Source organism: Epinephelus moara, chromosome 22 (genome assembly GCF_006386435.1).
Source record: "Epinephelus moara isolate mb chromosome 22, YSFRI_EMoa_1.0, whole genome shotgun sequence".
Lineage (NCBI taxonomy): Eukaryota > Metazoa > Chordata > Actinopteri > Perciformes > Serranidae > Epinephelus > Epinephelus moara.
In genome coordinates, this window is record NC_065527.1 from 1,553,229 (window position 1) to 1,573,855 (window position 20,627).

General features: G+C 43.9%; 2 protein-coding genes across 2 annotated transcripts in view; both read left to right on the forward strand.

The window, feature by feature from the left end:
- Nucleotides 1-3,014, forward strand: part of meox2b (mesenchyme homeobox 2b) — a 20,992-nt gene extending 17,978 nt beyond the window's left edge. Inside the window, exon 3 of the mRNA XM_050035556.1 lies at nucleotides 2,430-3,014. Within this exon, the coding sequence (XP_049891513.1) occupies nucleotides 2,430-2,657 (228 nt within the window). The 3' untranslated portion in view covers nucleotides 2,658-3,014. The remainder of the gene's footprint in view (nucleotides 1-2,429) is intronic.
- bag6l (BCL2 associated athanogene 6, like) overlaps nucleotides 1-20,627 on the forward strand; it is an 82,843-nt gene that overhangs the window by 57,898 nt on the left and 4,318 nt on the right. The window contains exon 21 of the mRNA XM_050035407.1: nucleotides 16,150-16,212. Within this exon, the coding sequence (XP_049891364.1) occupies nucleotides 16,150-16,212 (63 nt within the window). The remainder of the gene's footprint in view (nucleotides 1-16,149; nucleotides 16,213-20,627) is intronic.

Below are 20,627 nucleotides of genomic sequence, written 5' to 3' on the forward strand. Positions count from 1 at the left end.
GAAGGCCGCCTCGGTCTGTTTAAACTAAAAGGGTTCCACCAATATGTCTACCCTACGAGGTGGAAAATTGGGCACCTCGGATCAACTCGCCAATCCGGCTCTGTGTGTCTAAACGCTCGCAGCTTGCCGGCAAAACGGCCCAACATTCACTGAAAATCTGGCAGTGTGAAAGGGGCTAATGTGTCAGCCCTGTGATAGTCTGGTGACCTGTCCAGGGTGAACCCTGCCTCTCACCCAGTGTCAGTTGGGATAGGCTCCAGCCCCCCGCAACCCCCAACAGGAACAGCGGTTAAGGAAAATGAATGAATGGAGACACCTTGAGGGTATAACAAGTCTTTGTCCAATCACTGAGCCTGACCTTTAACCAGCACATTGGGCTTCTTCTCTTAAACAATAACTAAACTTCAGCATATTTGGGTTTTTGGGTTTGCAGTAGCACCGAGCAGTTTATGACAAGTTGAGGTGAGTGTCAGGCCACTATGAAGCAGTGCCAAAAAAATACTACAAGATAAAGACAATAGTCCCAGGGACAAATGGAGAGGAGATAAAAGATGTGTGTGTTCGCGTCTGTTAATAAGAGTGTGATGTTGGTTTGTTCAGACTTGTGGTGTGAGCAGGAGGGAGTGTCTGGTGGAGGGTCTACAGGGAGGAAGCAGTGAGAGTAACAGGAGGTGGGACTGGACGAGGACTCAGGAGAGGGCTGAGGGTGTCTCTCATTGGTCCCGTTTGAGGCAGCAGCTTATTCATCACTGTGAGAGACATAAATACGAGCTAATCTGTGGAGTCAGGCGAGCAGGCTGCTGTGACTCATGCATCAGCTTTTATCTGGAAATACAGAATGGTGCTGTGATACTGGACGCAACACCACACCACTCAGTGGCCCTCGCCGTTACACTCACACCCAGAGGACAATGACTGGTCAACATGTCAGCCAACCCTCTATAGCCGTGGCCAGAGGCAGTATGTTTTCGGGTTGTCCGTACGTCCGTCTGTCCATGTGTACGTCCCATCCTTGTGAACGTGATATCTCAAGAACGTTTTTGAGGGAATTTCTTCAAATTTGGCACAAACATTCACTTTGACTCACAGATGAAGTGATTAGATTTTGGTGGTCAAAGGTCAGAAGGTCAGACTTTCAAAAATCTGTGTCATTGTGTTGTGTGATCAAACTTGAAAGATAAAGAGATGATCCGCACACCAAATGAAGCTCCCATGGAAAAATTTATTCAGTCATAGTATGACGTTTCGAGCCAGCAGGCTCTTCCTCAGACTTATAAGTCTTTCGAAACGTCATACTATGACTGAATAAATTTTTCCATGGGAGCTTCATTTGGTGTGCGGATCATCTCTTTATCTTTCACGTATATACTTTTTTTGATCCAGCACCCAAAAAAATTTTCACAGTCAGATGTGCGTTTATCTTTTTTTATCTTTACCTAAGTGTGATCAAACTTCACATTTTAAAGTGTCCTTTCATTGTGACCATCCCAGGACACACCTGTGTAGTAGTGTTGCTGTTTAATCCAACCCACCCTCACTGTGACCTCGTCACATGTCCACGTTTGGTCATGGACTTTCCACGTCCACATATGGCGTCCAAGGTACCCTGGGTGTGTTGGTTGTTGACGTCCTGGGACGCCGTGTCAACTTCAGCCTGTTACATGCATTGTCTGTTTTCAAAATACACTTCTGTTTTCACAGGAAATGCACAGTTTGCATACAGTCTCTTTCAAAATAAAAGCACTGCGTCAGCACAACACTGCGAATTAATGTTTTTTTTCCTTCAACAAACACATGTGGTTGGGTTTAGGAAAAAAGAACAGGGTTTGGCTTTACATTGAACGTCAGTGGTTGTTGGATTCATCCACCACCTCACCCACTGACCCTACTCGGACATCCACCCCCTTAATTTACGTTGCTGTCTGGCCACGTTTCCCCCTGGCGCCACTGGATGGCTTTTTTCGTCGGTATCTAATGCCAGAAGTCACAACCAAGCACTAGTTTTCGACGACTTCGGAGTGAGACCAATGACTGACTCGGATTTTAACTAATTTGTGACCAAACTTTGAGAGAAATTTCTCTGTTGAGTTCATAAAAAAGTCTTCTTTAACTTACCTTTAACAATACAATAAGTCATAACATAAGATGTCAATAAGTCAGACTGTTTCTGTCTGCAGTGATGTTACCTGCCTGTTAGTGTTAGGCTCTGGAGGTGTATAAGTCCTGAAAAGTTGGATGTGGCACCAATGATTCTTTGTGGGAAGCTGATCCAGACCACAGTGTTGGACGTGTATCAGCAGGTAGAACTTCCTGAGCTGCGCTGAAGTCCACTGTCATGTCCACAGCTTCCAGCTCCTTTCCTGCTGCTTGCACTGCAGAGTACGAAGAACCACATCAACCGTGTCTGACTGCTTTGTGTTTCCTCTCAGGTGAAGGTTTGGTTCCAGAACCGGAGGATGAAGTGGAAGCGCGTGAAGGGAGGCCAGCAGGGGGCGGCGGCACGAGAGAAAGAGCTGGTGAATGTGAAAAAAGGGACGTTACTTCCCTCTGAGATTTCAGAGATAGTGGGACTGAAGCGCTCTGCCAGCTCGCCGCGGCTGGCGACTGAAGAGGACAGCCATGACAGCAACCACAGCTCAGAGAATCCTCACCTATGACCTTCCATGGTGTCACAGGACTGGACAGAAATGAGGAAACATTGGTGAGACATTAAAAATACATGTATACAGCTTGCTGTGAGCAAAGCCTCCCAACAGACGATTAATGAGACTCAGAGAACATTCCAGAGATGCTTTGCATTGATGAAAGGCTTTTATTTTGCACTGTCGAGAACTTGTGTCGGTCAGACTCTACTGTACTTCTTCTATTGATTAATACAAAGATGTTTTGTGTACGATGAACTGAACTGAAGGAACTCCTGCTCATGCTTTGGAATTTTAATAATTTATCAAGAGGTCCCAAAACTGTAATCGCCAAATGCAAACCTCTCAAGTTTCTTCCTGCATCCTAAAATAATGTACCTGGTGAACATGTGTTTCTCCTCCTGCTCTGCTGAACTCAGATTTCTAACGCAAATAAATCAGAAAAATCAAAACCAAGTCTCGGTGGCAGTTTCTTAGCATGTTTACATTTAGGGGTGGATTTTACCATCAGCCACCGGCAGCTACAGAATAATGTTCACATGTAGAAAATAAAATAATGTTAGTGTTTTAACTCACATCCATCCATCATCCATCCATTTTCACGGTCTCGGGGGCAGCAGGCTGAGCAAAGCACCTCAGACGTCCCTCTCCTCAGCAACGCTTTCCAGCTCCTCCTGGGGGACCCCGAGGTGTTCCCAGACCAGATGAGATCTATAATCCCTCCAGTGTGTTCTGGGTCTGTCCCCTGTCTGCATGCTAGCTAGCTATCTCTGTTATATGATGTTGTCTTGAGACCATCACATGGATGTTGACCTCAATTCATCATTGCTTTATTCTGTCACATGAAGATTCAGCTTCAGACCATCAAATCAACAACATTTTAACTAGCTAGCATGCTAGCTAGCTAGTTATTGCTTTCTACTCATCAATTGCTAAAGGATAAAGCAATTATGATTTGAGGTCAATATCCACGTGATGATCAACAACGACTTTGCAAAATCAAGACGTGCCACTTGTAGCATGATCTTTCTCATCTTCTTCACCGTCTGTAGGCCTGCAGGAAGGACAGACATGTTACTGAGGTCCACCATCTGAAATACAGTCTTGGGACATGTTGAAAGTTTGCACTGCCCACCATCATCGGCCTCTCAGTGGACACTGAAAAGTGCAAAACTCTCAGTCGAAAAACTGAGAAGTCCTGTCAGAAAAAATAAGAAGAATCACTGCAGCAGGGTGGTGCTGGTGCAAGAGCTGAGGGGAGAGCAGCCGATGCTGGAGGACAGTGCATCTCTGAAACATCCTATAACTGCATTTCAAATAGCGGACCTCTGTAACATATCTATCCTTCCTTTGGTGGACTGTGACCGGCAGCAGCCAAACGGCACCTCGTTGCTACAACATCCGACAGCTGCGGCAGGAGGAGAAGAGAAAGAAGAGAGCCAGTGAAAGAGAGAAAGAGTCATCATGTTGTGCTAATTGTCTCATTTGTGCTCCATTAAACAGTGAATTCATCAAAGTGCCATATTTCTGTTTTCCAAACTACTGTAGCTGCGATCATGTTGCAGTGGTCACATCAGATGATTAATCACACCCCCATCCTCTCTTTAAGAACTTTAACTGTTAAACAGGAAGTAAAACTAAAGGGGGGCATTAAAGTAGCTGTTGAGAAATGCTGGTTTGGTCCTCCAGATGGAGACTGGTGTTCATTTCCATGACGAAAACCAAACGATGACGAGCTAAAAATAGATCTTGATAGGAAGAACTAAGACAGAATCTATGTTTCATGTTCATTGATGAGACGTGACAAAAATATTAGTGGTGGACTATCGGACATTGTTCTTGTAATGATCTTCAGATGCCTGATGAGCAACAGGCTGGTAAACTCCAGTAAGTAGTCTGCACCAGGATGTTTGGGTTGGTGCGAGTTGTGAGCTGTAATTCAGTAGTAAATAATCAGCCGTGTGTCTGACTGTGGATGGTGGAGCTGCTGAATGGATTTGTGGGGTTTGTTAGTTGCAGTTAGCAGCTAGCTCCGCTCGCAGCCTTCACAGCTTCACCCCGCAGGACTCCACTCAGCCCGGACTGGAGAAGGTTTGTGGGTTGATGGTGTTTGACAGGCAGGTAGGAGGCTCAGTTATCTGTGAGTGTAGCTGTGCTGTAAGTAAACAGTCTGAACTCAGATCAGTTTTCTCTGACAGAGATGAAAGTTTAGTTTGAATCACCAACTCTGTGAGAGGACACCAGTTTAAAGCTCCAGACTAACATGTTGCACATGAAGAAACAAGTTATGTTTCTGCTTCTTAACAGTCACATGGATAAGTCAGAGTTTACAATGAACCTGGGGACAAATCCTAGTTGGCTCACATTAGTTATTTGTTGAGAGCATAAATAGAGAGACGTTGAGCTTTTCAAATGATGATCACTGGGTCAGTTTAAAAAGAAAAACATATAGAAAACATCAGGACTAAAGTGTTTTGAAATTTCATCGAGTAAAACTGTGAATGACTAAAATGTGACTATAATAAACATTTTCGTCTAAGGACTAAAATCAATCTAAACTAGCTGTCAGCATTAACCCTGATGAAGCCTGATGATGGTCGGGCTCTTATATTTCCCTCTGAATGATGATCCAGGTTTGTGTTTTCGCTGAGAGGAGGATAAAAAGCCGGGTGTTGTGGAATGCATCTGGCCAGCGTCACGCCTGATCTTGGATGAACCTCGTACCTTGACCCCTGAGGGAGCAGCTTTCCTTCAGCAGGAAGGGTCATGTTGTCATTACAGCCCGCCGTGCCAAGATCAACACAGCCAGCTGAAGACTTTTCCACATTCGACTGGAGGGCCTGCTTTGCTTTCCTAACCCAACGATTTAGTGAGATTTACAGCGCTGCGGCGGTGTTGATAAGTGCTGCGCTCCGAGGCGGGATTCTTTCTGTGAATGCTTTAACAAACCTGATGAATCTGAGCTGTGAGGGTGAGGAACGTGATCGTTCATGAGAGCTGAAGCTGAGAGGAGAGATACTGAAACAAGTGTTTTGAAGCAGAGTCTCAGTTTTTCCTCAGTGACTCAGGGACTTTTGGGAAAAGCTCTGACCATGGATGTTCCTGTACTGGATTTCTCACAGATTTTACAGACACTTTGGGAAGTTTCCAGGCGTTTCATCTGGGAAATATTAAAAACGGCCATCTGTGAAAAATCTACAACTGCTACATGTTTATTCAAATAATTATCATAACTGGAAGATCAGGGATGTTAAAATCTTTTGAGGCAGGTCATGAATCACATTGTCTTTTTGTGGGAGAGAAAAATGAATCCAAATATAATTCACCATAGAAACTGAGAGGGAGCAGTCAGAAGTAATTCAGATCGTTATTTGTTCAGCGCTGCCTAAACGTGTGTAATGATGTGATGGTAACCTTTGTAAGTCTAATACCACGGCGTGACGGTGGAAAGTGGGATCAGGGGCCAAGGAATTGTGCTCAGGAAGTTGTTCAGATTCTGCAGATCGTGGCTGAAAGAGACTGAATGACGAAACAGGAAACCACAAGCCCTCCAATAAACTGGCAGGGGACTGTGACTGACAGCTGTTTTACCCATTTAGAGCTTTAGCTGCTGGGCTCAGATCCACCTCGACTTGTGGTACGAGCGACTTGGCTGCCTGGACCGAGAAAAGAAGGTGCACAAACACAAAGTGACTTCACACCAGGAACACTCAGACGCTGAGGACCAACCCCAACACTTCCCCTCGGCCCTTCCGCTCCATTGTCAGTGCTGCTGCATCAGAGAGCTAACTCACTCGTTTCATTATGATGTGATATTTGCTGATATTACAATGTCTGCTATGCCTCAATTTCGTTTTGATGTGATTCCGGGGCCCACGATCGATTTGAGACGATATCTATGCACGGGTTCCTTTTTGAAAACTTGCACCCGCCCTTACAGGTAAAGCTCAGCACCAGAACCGACCTGTTCCCCGTCATTATCTGCACCCGTTAATAAAAGTCCTGCGACCCGACCCGCACACCAGAGGTAAAAAGCTAATGTTAGGCAATAAACAAACCACACCATGGTCACATGACTTTAATGTTGCCACAGCAACAAGGCTGTAAAGCCGTGCTCAATGTGATGATGTACTGTTGTCTCATTTAGCCACTTGTTAGCAACCACCAGGGGCCGTGCACATGCCGCTTTTTGCACCCTGTAATCCATCGTATTTAATATGGACGCACAGCAGGCGCGCTCAGACGCCAGAGCAACACCAGAGCGAGAGGCACACGCTCCCCAGTGTCTATATTTTAGGGTGCAACAGTTGCGATAAATTGAGTTCAACTTTTTTAGCACAGCAGCGTGCACCACATGTTGTGACGAGGACCAACCAATCACAGCTATCTGTCCCTCAATCAGTGATAAATATGGAGGAGGAGTTGATCATGTTAGTGCAGAGCTGTCAGAGCGTCACATCTGGACAATACACCGTTAAAGACGCAGCACATGTGTGGCCCCTTAAAGCTTTGAAACTCACCAGCGGCGTATTTAGAAATAAAGTAAAACAGCCTGATCATGACGGGCTCTGTACGTGAGAACACGTATCTTAAAGTGAGTCCTGAACCTGATGAAGACAATGTGAAGAAACTAAAATGGGAGCAGCAGCGCTCTGGATTATTTGACAGCGGTTCAGAGAAGAGAGCAACATTAGGCCCAATGTTGTGTGGATCCAACACAGAAGCATAAATCCTGCCTTTTGATAAAAGAGAGGCGGGTAAGGGTAATGAGAAGGCACATCACCTCAGTATTTACCTACAAGTTTGTATGTTTGTGTGAACTTTAACTCCCAGTCTTACCTTGATTATCAAAGGCTGATAGCCATGCAGGTGTAGCTGTGCTCGATGAAACACAAACCTTTCAGTAGATTTTCTAAAGGAAACAGCTTCATTGTCCTTCAGTGTTTGTTTAGAAGCTCCAGATGTGTGTTGTGAGTGTTTGCAGTGACCAGGTTGATCTACTGACCCTCACAGTCGACTGACAGGAGCTGAAGGATCGAGATGTTGATATGAAGGTTGGTGGTATTTAAACTATACAAATGAAAAAGAACAGAACTTTATTGTCTTCAGGAAGGATCGTGTTGCGGTTGAGTATAAAATGAGTGTTATTGCGCTGAACTGTGAAATAGTCACAGACAACTATGTCACACACATTTTCCTTTAGATTCGTCTCTGCTGTTTTTGTTTTCCTGGGGATTTCCAGGGTCTTCCCTCTTCCAGAGATCTAATTGCTCCACCATCCTTCACTCAGCTCAGTGTGTTCCTCAGTCACTGTGCAATTTTCCAGGGTTTTGTTTTCCACCCATCAGGACGTTTTACCACTACTGATCCAGTCTCCTCGGCTGCCAAAGTGCCACATGCTGTCATTGCCCTGCTGGCTTTTTCCAACCGCTGGCTCCTGACACCGCACCAGTCCTTCATTAAATCTCCTGCTCTGGAGCTTCAGTCAACGTTCCACGCAACCACAAATAACCAGACTGCATGGAAGAGGACATTTCCTCCGTTTCCCCCTGTCCCTTTCTCGTATGGTTAAGGTGCACCTAATGAATAGATCTGATCTCAGCAGAACGTTCAGGAAATAAAGTGCAGCAGAAGAAAAGAGGAACAGCAACACGCAGACAGAATGGGCTGACAGAGAGACTAAACCAAAGGCTTTTGGTGAAGAGGTTGTTGACAGACGAACCCCCACTTGGGCATCTTGGGGAGTCTACCAGGCTGGAGTCCTGCATGAAATCCAAGTCTGTGTGGAGATATATAGATCCAGAGTACTGCTAATACAGTGGGCTATCTGTTTCCTTTAAGGACAATAAGATCATAAACTTTCTACTCAGGTGGTGACATGAAATGCTGAAGGAAACAATTTGGGACGTATTTGCTTTCTTTTAGAGAGTGTTCATTCATGTCTGAATGTTAAAGGTCCAGTGTGTAAGGTTTAGAGAGATTTAGCGACATCTAGTGGTGAAGACTGCACATTGCAACCAGGTGAAAGTTCTCAGAGTGAGAATTCCTTCAGTGTTCATTGTTCAGGAGGTTTTGAGCGTGAGCAGAATCGTCTGCAAAGATCTCTTCCAAAGTCCTGCATGCGTCCATTTTTGAAAACCCGCACTGCTCATACCTGTAAAGCTCAGCACCAGAACCGACCTGTTACCTGTCATCATGCCTCAGTCAAAGCTGCACCCATGATCAGACCCCCCCAGGCTCCAGTCCCTCACATGAAGCTGGTTCTCCGTTCTTGAATTGGACGTCTCTTTGACTGGATGGTGAAAACATTCAATCACTGCCAGGTTAGGAAACATGTTAGCATGCTCCTTCCACCACCATCAAACCTCCAAAGGATCCGAACTCCATGTAGGCTGCCACCTCATCCTCGGGCTGCACAGTGTCATGGCTGGAGTCCTCCACGTCAGTGACCAATGTGACCACGGGGTCAAAGGTTACACTGGTGTCACTGACTTTCAAAATAAAAGCAACTGTAGCTTGATAACAGTGATTTAGATGTTAGAATATTACACATATACTGCACTGCTTTTTACTGCGTTTTATTATGAAAAATGAAAAATAAATTTTTGTTCTCACCTGCTGCCCATTCATTTATATATAAATATGCTTGTTACACAGCTTTTTGCAGGTTACCTGTCAGGTGCCCGATCAGGTGCAGGACTCAGGTCTCTTTATATCCAAAACAATCACACCAGGGGTCTCATTTATAAAACGACACGTAGGATCCATATTAAAAATGAACGTATGGACAAAAGCCAAAAATGGCGTGTGCCAAATGATACTGGACAATTTCTACAATCAGGCTTCACCTCACCATCTGCAAAATGTTGGTAAGCATGGGTCAAGGTTTCTCCCATCAAGTCTGTTTTAATAGATTACAACTTTTGCGTAGGAAGTGGCGTACGCCTCTTTCAAGCATCGTTTTGTGCGTACGCAGTGTTTATAAATGAGACTCCAGGTGAGTCAGAGATGGTGTGAAGAGACATGGCAGTGCAACATGGCGATCACCGTAGACGAGGACCTGCTCCCTATATAGATATAAATGTCAAAGGTAACGTAAACACAGGTGATTATACACTAAAGAAACTTATGTCCGCCTAAATCCGACACACTGGTCCTCTCTGAGACTCCTCTATGTTTTGACTTGGACCTGTCTTGGTCTTGTGTTTTAACTTGGACTTGTGCCATCCTCGCCCGAGTCCAGCTGGCTTTTTCTCTCTCTGTCTACTGATAGCAGTGTGAAGGATATTTGGACAGTATTGGGATTTTTTGGTCTCCGTCTCGTCTGTCTGAAGCCTCTTTGAACTCGACTTGGACCCCTTCGATTTGAAGACTTGACTAAAGTGGTGTTGAATACAGCTCTGGTTGATTATTCAACAGAGTTCTTGCCTGTGTCCTGGGTCATGTGAAGTATTTATCATACTCTTTTGGAGCTGACACACAGATAAAATATAAAACAATTGTTCCTTTTAGCGTTCCCAAACAAATCGTGACTAGACATTAATTCCAAAGCAGTCCAAAACAAACCCCACAATGGTCACAGCTGACAATTAAATAAACTGAGGCCATTCCTCTGAAACCGTAATATTGAAAACCCAAATAGAAAATATATATGCAAGAAGCACATGTGCCAACAGCTGTTTCTTGCACATGTTTAAACCAGTCTTTCATCACTGTCTCTCTTTTCCCCTCATACACATTTCAGAAGAGGTCTGGCATGTGTTAAACTGTCCAGAATATGAGGGGGAGAGAGAAACACGGAGGGAGACAAAACTTGAGAAGGAGAGAGTGAACACGGGCCAAGGTGGGTGGGAGGCTGGACAGCAGAAGAGAAAGAGGAGGTAGAGAAAGCACACACAGATTAATGGGATTAACAAAGTCTTCTCAGTGTTGGTGGAAGTATCGCGCTCAGTGTGAAGTCTGTATTCAAACGCCATGATCAACAGATGATAATAAACTACAAAGAGTGTCAGGGCTCGGGCCGCTGCTGCCCGCATCCTCGTAGTCGGAGGTGTGGTCGCAGGGTGCCGCTCTGTCAGGTCAGTGCGCTGTGATCACAGCTGGTCCTTTGAGGACGCTCGTTACAAGAACTTTGCCAAGAACATGACTTAAAAGACGTCTTATCTGTTCAGACCCGTTCACACCAGAGGAGTATTCAGGATGGGTCAAATATTGGTCACGTTATTAACGAACCAGATCCCACATTCGGCTTTAATACACACTGTTCAGGAGAAAAATGGGTGGCTTGGTGGTGCAGTGGTTTGTGTTGTTGCCTCACAGCAAGAGGGTTCCTGGTTCAAACCCTGAGGTGGGGGAGCCCCTCTGTGTGGAGTTTGCATGTTCTCCCCGTGTCAGCTTGGGTTTCCTCCAGGTGCTCCGGTTTCCTCCCACAGTCCAAAGACTCTAAATTGTCCGTAGGTGTGAATGTGGAGCCCGGTCTCACTCTGAAGTTGTCAAAATCTGGCGCTTGGGCGGTGACTTGCAAAGTCAGAAACCATCAAAAAAGGTGTCCATTAATGTCAGCATGGTATGCGGCTGGTTGCCGTTATAGGTTAACGACGCCCGGCAGCGTCAGGGAGAAACGCAGCAGGACAAGGACGGAAGCTAAGGCGGCGAAAGTCCAAGTGAGGCGGGAGTGGTGGTGGATGGGTCCAACAAACACCGACCTTCACCTGAGAGAGCGTCGTTCACGTCCCGTGAGATAGACACGGCATCCCAGACCACACCAACACACCCAGGGTACCTTGGACGTCATATGCGGACGTGGAAAGTCCATGACCAAACATGGACATGTGACGAGGTCACAGTGAGGATGGGTTGACCAGGTGCTTCTACATTATTACTTTTACTTTGAGCTGCACTAATCCGTGTCTTTATAGTAACAATCAAATGATTATGTGTCGTGTGAAAGGCGTCATTCATTGTGACAAAACCACAGACACTAATCACCAACTCTGACGTCTATGACGTCTTTACTGTTCATCTGACCTCAACATTAAACTCGACAAATTTTAACTACATCACTTTAATTTGTTATTTTCCGTCACAGTATTGCTGCTTTTGCTGAAACTGTTTTAAGCGAGCATGTTGAGCACGTCTTCCTCTGAGCGAACAGTAGTTACTGCAGATAGAAGAGTTTTATTTCCAAACAGTATAAAAACTAAGAACATTACAAGATACAAAATCTTTCAGAATGTTGAAGCAGGAAAACATAGGTATTTGTGAATGTGAGTATAAAGCAGTGCCTTCCTGTCAGACCAGTGTAGCTGATGCTCTGCCTCTGGATGTTATTGTTTAAAGAACAAACCCTTCGCCTGCTTCACAGGACGCTCGCCCCCGACAGCGAGAGTTTCATAAATCTTCACTGCGACTGGAAGTTTCTCGCTGCGCAGGTTGGAGTGTGGACAAAAGCACCAAGATGCTCAGGAAACTACGCTGCAGCTGCTGGGGACGTAAAATAACATCAACACTGGCCCCGACCGGGGGAGCTGACGGGGTCAGGAGGGTGGTGTGACATGTGTGGATGACACGGATGGGACAGTGTGAAAAATGAGGCGTGCTGTGTGACTGTAGTGTTAGTGCTGCTGACCCACAGCGGCCTGGACGTTAAGGTGCTTTCACACCTCACCTGTTTGGTTCTGTTAAAACGGACTCAGGTGTGTTTGTGCAGTTAGTGTGGTTTGTTCGGACTGGTGTGAAAGCTGTCAATCAAACCCTGGTGTGGACCAAACAACCGAACCAGCCGGTCTCAGTCTGCTTCCAAACGGACTCTGGTGCGGTTTGTTTGTGATGTGAACAAAAACGAACCAACCACAAGACTTTATGATGCAGATATGTGATTTTAGCAACAGCTATACCAATAATAATCCATCTGCTGATGATAACATCTGTCTGTGATAAAGGTCACGTGTATCCCGTAACCTATTTATGCTAATGCATGTGTGTAAAATGTACCTCTGAAGAAGTTTTGCAAGATACTTCTGATTCTTTGTCGAGTACATTTGCAATAAAATACGGAGCGGCTCTGGTGTGAGTGTGTCTGCTGGCTACTGAAACATCCTGGTGCAGACTATTCACTGGAGTTTACCCACTGTATTTGGTTTTCAATGTCTGACAGTCCACCACAAACATTTTCGTCACATCTTGTCAACAAAAATGAAACAAAGATTTTCTTTTAGTTTTCATTATCAAGACCTGTTTTTAGCTCGTCATTGTCTCGTTTCTGACATGGAAAAAATGTCGATGAAAAGTTTTCATCAACTAATAAACACAGCATGGTAACAACGCTTTCACTTGAGTTAATTGTGTTTATTCTACCCACCACTGGTACTTCCTGTCACGCTTGCATCTATTGTAGCCATGCTGTGATACTGTGATACTGCTGTGTGGCAGAAAAATGACAAAATGAAAAAGCTTGGCCACTGCGACTTCCTCCAGCGACACTTCACATCAATCATTTGCTCCAAAACCGCTCTAAAAGAAAATTATGGGAAAAGCAAATCAGCAGTGGCTCAAAGCGTCTGTCACTGACGTGTGACGCTGGCAGCAGGTTTAGTTTTCTGTAAAGAAATGTTTGGTTTAGACCGTTTCATTTTGGTTCCACTTCCTGTTTGGCAAAACATTCAGCGTACAAATCTTTCTATCTTTCTACAAGTCTCCTATTTTCTATCAGCAAAGATCAACGTACAAAACATTCAGACTGTGGCTTCATCAGATTTCATCAACTGTGACCAAACAACTCACAAAATGATTTTAGATTAATTCAGTTGTTGCTAAATCCCAATTAGTGCATGTAAATATGGCGTCTTCATGTGAAATAACAAGAACAGTTTCATCTTGGCATCATGGGGTCAGTCATTTATTGTATGGCTGTTATTATTTATGCCTTTTAATTTATTCTATTTTTATTTTATTTGTATTTCATATGCACTTTTTCTGCCTCATTATTTATTATGTCTTTTATTTATTCTGTACAGCACTTTGGCTCACTGTGGTTGTTTTAAAGTGCTTAACAAATAAAGTTGGATTGGATCATAAGATGCAGAGAAAATAAGTTTTCAGGGTTTTAATCCAGTGTTGATGAATAATATGACGAAATTTTTTTGTCACCAACCTTTTATCCATGACAAAGACGAGATGGTGACGAGCTAAAAATAGGTCCTGATGATAAAAACTAAGACGAAATCTTTGTTTCATTTTTGTTGATGAGACGAGACGTGATGAAAATGTTTGTGGTGGACTGTCAGACGTTGAAAACCTAATACAGTGGGTAAACTCCAGTGAATAGTCTGCACCAGGATGTTTCAGTAGCCAGCAGACACACTCACACCAGAGCTGCTCCGTATTTTATTGCAAATGTACTCGACAAAGAATCAGAAGTATTTTGCAAAACTTCTTCAGAGGTACATTTTACACATATGCATTAGCATAAATAGATTACGGGATACACGTGACCTTTATCACAGACAGATTTTATCATCAGCAGATGGATTATTATTGGTATAGCTGTTGCTAAAATCACATATCTGCATCATAAAGTCCTGTGGTTGGTTCGTTTTCATTCACACCACAAACAAACCGCACCAGAGTCCGTTTGGAAGCAGACTGAGACCGGTTGGTTCGGTTGTTTGGTCCACACCAGGGTTTGATTGACAGCTTTCACACCAGTCCGAACAAACCGTGAAAACGGACGTGAGCCTCACTAGATCAGTTTGAAGATTAAAAATTTATAGAAAACATAATGACTGAAACTTGACCAATAATGTTTGTAGACTAAAACTATGAAGGATAAAAATGTGACTAGAACTAATAAACACTTTCATCACAAGATGGAGACAAAATCTACATAGCTGTCAGAATTAACACTGCTTTAATCAGCATTTCATATTTCCTGTTGGTCACCTTCGGTTTCAGGTCGTAGCAACAGGCTGTCAACATTAATCAGGCTACCGCTAAAAACTACAGTGTCCATCGTTCCATTTTCATCCGCTTATCTGAGGCCAGGTCTCGAGGGCAGCAGGCCGGACAAAGTGCCCACGGCCTCAGATTTGGAGGTGCTGATTCTCATCCCGACCGCTTCACACTCAAACCGCCCCAGGTCATGCTGGAGGTCACCGTGTGATGGAGCCAACAGAACCACATCATCTGCAAAGAGCCGAGATTCAACTCTGAAGTCCTCAAACTGGACCCCTTCCTGCCCCCTGATGCACCTCGAGATCCTGATCCTGTGACAGGGGACGACCCTGGTGGAGGCCACACCCACTGAGAAAAACTAGTGTCTCCATTTTATTTACTGTATAAACATTTTGTATCTTTAATGCCAACAAAAAATGATGACACATATTTCAGCTTTAGTCATTTGCTATAAATAAGAGCAGTAAGAGATCCAAAACTAGGCTGAACTAAATGCTCCATAAAATCCTGTTAAACTTCAACCCTGGTGTTGAGACTTTGAAACAGTAGAACGGTTATGAAACAAAAATGTGTTTGTCCTGACGGAGGCTCAGGATCACATCAGTCTAACTGTTAAAGCAATGGAGAGTTTTCCATCTTGCCCCACGACACACTTCACACAACACTCAGCCAACACATTTCAAATCTACTCCCACATACTGCTGCTGCGTTCGGTTGGCAGGCGCTCGGCCGTGTGTTTCACTTGGCACGCAGCCGCCGCTGCTTCTCCAAGTGAAACACCCTGTCGTAAGAGTAAAATAATTACAACAATAAAGACGCGGCCGAAACTCTGTCTTTCTTCTGCTTTTATTTTGATTCTGACATAAGTTGGCATCAGTGTGTGTGTGTGTGTGTGTGTGTGTGTGTGTGTGTGGCCTGGTGTCGTGATAATTGGCTCTGTGTGTATGAGTGTTAGCAACATGCCTGGGTGCTGCAGAGAGGTGGATGGGTGGTCGGAATCCATCATGTCCGTCACTTCTCCGTCCATCCTGAGGGTGCAGCTCGCCGCCAGGCTGCATGCAGCACGCCTGCTTTAATGCTGAGCCTGTTAGAGGATAATTGTAATCTATGGATCAGATCTGAAGCTCTGCCTGCAGCACCTCAGAGGATACACATGTCATTTTACACATCATTTATAAAAGTTCAGTCGACTCAATCATTGATATGATAAATAATAATAATAATAAAAGTCCTGTGACCTGACACACACACTCGTGTGTACAAGTTACACAGACAGCATCAGGTCAGTCATTACTGGGTGAAACTTTCATTTATCAAACAAGAAGTCTGATGAAATAAATAAGAATAATGAGCATCTGATGGATTATTGATGATCACAAGTATCAGAATAAACAACACAATACTGTATTAACCTCTGTGAGAAGCTCCTCCCCTACGAACTGCATCCAACAAACAACACAGAGAGTTTAACAATGTTCAGACTCGAGGTTTAAAATTTAAGCTTGATTCAGTTCAGACATTAAATGAATTCTGTCAAAGTGTGATGTCACTTCAGGAGCAGTCGACCCAGAGGACGGAGGCTGAGGGGGAGCAGCCGCCAGAGAATCTGAACATGGAGGTGAGTTCACTTCTTTCTCATCTTTATGAGACGTGACCAGAGACACGTTGACAGGTTGTCTGTCTGAACGTGACATCTCAAGAACACCTTGAAGGGAATTTTAAATTCAAATTTGTCTCACCTGGACTTAATAATGAACTGATTAGCACGTGGTGGTCAAAGGTCAGGGTCATTGTAACTAGTGTTGTTTTTGACGGCCTGTTTTAATTTTAGTTTTAGTCTAGTCTTTGTGTCAAACTGTCATTTTAGTTTTTATTAGTTTTAGTCACGTTCATACTCTTTATTGTCTAGTCAAGTTTCAGTCAACTAAAAGTCTGAGCGTTTTAGTCTAGTTTTAGTCAATGAAAATTGTATTTTAGTCTCTTTTTAGTAATGCAGTTCTATTATACCCAGTCAATATAGTATAAGTACCTAGTATAGTATAACCAAACCAAAATTTTCTTTTCTAAATTAGCTCCCAGTCAGAGCTAAATATATATTTATTTATACAACAGTTAGTTCCGACCGAGTAATCTGATTGGACGAGAGGCATACCGTGAGTGCTGATATAGAGTGTAACATCACTGGGACTTGTAACAGTAAAATCACTCTGCTCACAGGTGTTATAAATATAAACACAACCGTTAATTAACCAGCTGTCACACTCGCTACATTGACGCAAACTGACTCTATAGCTTTACACCAAGAAGATGGATATTTTCCCCAAAATTACATTTGAATTAAATTCTGAGTGGTCGTCAGGAGAGGACGAGGAAAAGGAAAGCCAGGACTCTTCTGTGCAGACCTCCAGGTGTGTTTGTGTAACATCAGCCGACCTCGACAAACTGGAGAGGAGCAAAAATGAAGCGAACACGGTCAGGAATTATCAATGATCATCTGATGAGGTACTGATGAGGATGAGGGAGAGTGGAAGCTGAATCCGGCCGTGCCAACATCCAGGTTTGCCAACGTTTCATCAGCCGAACTGGACGAAGTTACACAGTTGCAGATCAATGTAAATACAAAGTAGCTTGTGAGTTCCTGGCGTGTGTGCTGCGTTGCCTGGCAACAGACTGGGGGAACTTTTTTTTCTTTTTCGCAGAGCTACATAACATACTTAAATAATTTATTTCATCACCTTCTGTTAACATTTCCTTACTCAGCATTGCTGTTTAAGCTGTTGTTGAACTGTTGCATAAAAGCAATATCACATGAGAGCGAGTGATGTCGTACTGTATATCGTCACGGCTGTAATCCGTCTGCGCAGTGCGACGCACAGCCTAGGAAACAGAAATACTGCAAAATAATAATAATAACGTGACTAAACATTATAACGTTATTTCGTCTCGTCTCGTTTTGGTCAACGAAAATGAAGAGACATTTTAGCAGAGGTTTTATTTTGTAAACCACATTTAGTCTCGTTTTTTCCGTCAACAATATTGCATTATATATTTAATTATAGTTATCGTCACATGACCACCATTTACGTTGCGTCTCGTCTCGTTTTCGTCACGTGATAAAGGTTCGTTGGCGACGATATTTAGCCATACTTTTCGTCGATGAAAGCAACACTAATTGTAACGTTGCTCTGAGTCCTGCACAGGTCCATTTTTGAAAACCTGCACCCGCCCGTACCCGTAAAGCTGAGTACCAGAACTGACCTGTTAGCCGTCATCATGTCTAAGGCAAAGCTGCACCTGTGATCAAACCCCCCAGGCTGCAGTCCCTCACATGAAGCTTTTCAGATATTTTATCAATTTCTTTTGGACATTTAATCACTAATTCTTGAATGTTTTTTTTTTCTTTTTTACTTTTTTAAAGACATTTTTCTATTTTTTTTAGACATTTCTTTAACAAATTTCATGACCATATTTTCAGACATTTTTAAATATTTTTCAGACACATCGTTTTTTTTTCTGTTAAACTATAACAACAACCGGCCGCGTATCACGCCACTTTTAAAGGAGGCCTTTTCTCTGACGCCACAAGTCACTGCCCAAGCACCAGATTTCGACGACTTCAGAATGAGACGGGGCTCCTTGTTGAGGAGTGGGTACAGCAGTCATGGGGGGCCACCCTGTGTTGTGAGGGCCCATTAAGCTGAGAGGATGTGGTCATGGGCAGCTGAGCGTGTCAGTGTTGATTCATGCCTCTCTGGAGCAGCAGAGAGAGCTGGAGGTGTTATGACTGGGGCTTCCTGCTCTTTCCCAGGTCGACTTCCGGTCGCACAAGACTTTAGTTTCTGCACCTCTCACATCAACAGCCTCTCTTTGTGATGTCCCTCTTACAACTGGAGACACAACTGTCCTCCTCATGTCCTCATAGAGAGCTGAGAGACAGAGTCTGTCTGCCAGATGTGGAGCGGTGAGCGCCCCCCTCTGTAGGCGGGGTGTTGCTGTACGTGTCAGCAGCCATATGGACAAAGAGCTTTGGAAACATCCCATTACAAGTCGTACATCAAAGGCTGACAGGCTCCACTTCCAGAGTGTTTTGATTTCAGTCATGAATGCAGTCGATCCAAAAACTCCACACTGGGCTGTTTTAACCCTTTGTGCATTTTCAAGGATATCAACTCTTTAATTAGATATAACACAAAATAAAACTCTTATATCGATGTTCACAAGAAAGTTTAATGTTTCCAAGTGTGGGAGGACTGCAGAGGAGGAAAATTAATCAAATCTCAAAAAGATATCTCACAATAAATATCTAAAACAACGTGGAGAAATCTACATCCAGAGCCGTGACTTTTTGGACGGACCAAATGTACAGAGCTGTAAAGTTGTCCACCATGGTAGCAGTTAGCTGCTAGCTAACCGTAGCTAACTTGTTTGTCCATTGTTTGGTCTGTGACGTAATAGGTCAACAGGAAAAAGGTCCAATACTAACAAGCTGAAAGGGGGCATATCTCCACCTATCGTAGAGGAGTCGCACATACTTGGCTCAATAAATGGATTCCCCTCCCGTGCTTGTATACTGGGACAAGGACAGTAGGCCAGTTAGATGTCCTTGTCCAGCTGGGACTGTAGCTCCACTTCACTGGGCATGAGTGAGACATAGGTGCACAACGTTAGGGTGGGACAGGCGGGAAACTCAACAGGAAGTGGATCAGAAATGAGTCACCAAAATAAAACAGAATACAAACCATCACCCAGGATCATGACATCCTCTAATCTTGAACCAGTAAGCAGAGTTTCATAGGTCAGATCCTGTTTTAATGTTTGACAGCGCTGCCATGAGTCGCCACAGACGAGTGTTTGACTTGTTGCCACTCGGTGCACCAACCTGGTCTCACAGGTCACAACACAACCGGACAAAATTCAATGTCATAACCTTTAATTTGTTTTTCCTTTCTCCTGTCGACCTATCCAGAACTTGTTTTTGTACTTTTCCCCAACAACCCTCCTGGACATATTTCACATATGTTAGTATTTGGCCATCAGCTGTTTCCTGCAGAGCCACAGTGACATTCACAGCCGTCAGCTTGAAGAGCAAACACTCTACTGTTTTCATCACAGATCCTTAAAGCTCGAGCCTGAAGAACATCCAGGGGTGACAGCACTCATCCATTCATCATCACACAATCATAATCTGCTCTCGTCCGGATTAGTGAACTATATTTCAGTGATCTGCTCCTCGTTCCAGCTCTGGGGAAAGAAGGAAGCGTCACGGGGGCAGATAGATTAAGCAAACTTAAGTTAGGGAAAAAAAGGAGATAGAAAAATAAATAAATAAATAAATATGAAAAAAAGTAAAATAACAAGAAAATTAAATTAAATTAAATTAAATTAAATTAAAAGATCAGATATCAGGTTCAAAGTTTAGGGTTTTTAATCGAGTCAGGGTCGGTACACCAAAGACAGAGGTCACCAAATCAACAGGCAAAAACTTGCTGGTCTAAAAACAAAACAATTCGATCTCACGAGGTAAAACGCACGAAGAAGAACACCGGAGAGCTCACACGAAGGACAAGACAATCAGGCAGGGAGCAAAGCGAAGACACAGACTTATATAGACTCTGACAGGGGAGTTAATGAGACAGAGGTGAAACCAATCAGACAGTCAGGGCCATGGGAAACTTGACAGGACATGGAGAGACAAACAACAGACTTTCAGAATAAAACAGGAAGCAGAACATCACATTCACACCCTGACACGGGGGAAAGAAAAGGGCGGGGAAGGAGTGAGAGAGAGAAAAAACAACCCCCAAAAAAAGAATAAGAAAAGGATAACTATTAATTCCTTTTTCCTTGTCTCATTGTCGACAACATGACTTTAAAGGGCCAGTGTGTAAAATGGGTTGAAAACAGTGACATCAGTGGTCAAATTCTAGATTGTAGGGCTCACTCGCTCACCCCTCCCGTCGGGTAAATGACGGTGGCCTCGTAGGGACAAAAAGCCTTGCGCACAAGTTTTTCAGGAGTAGGTCTATCTAGCGA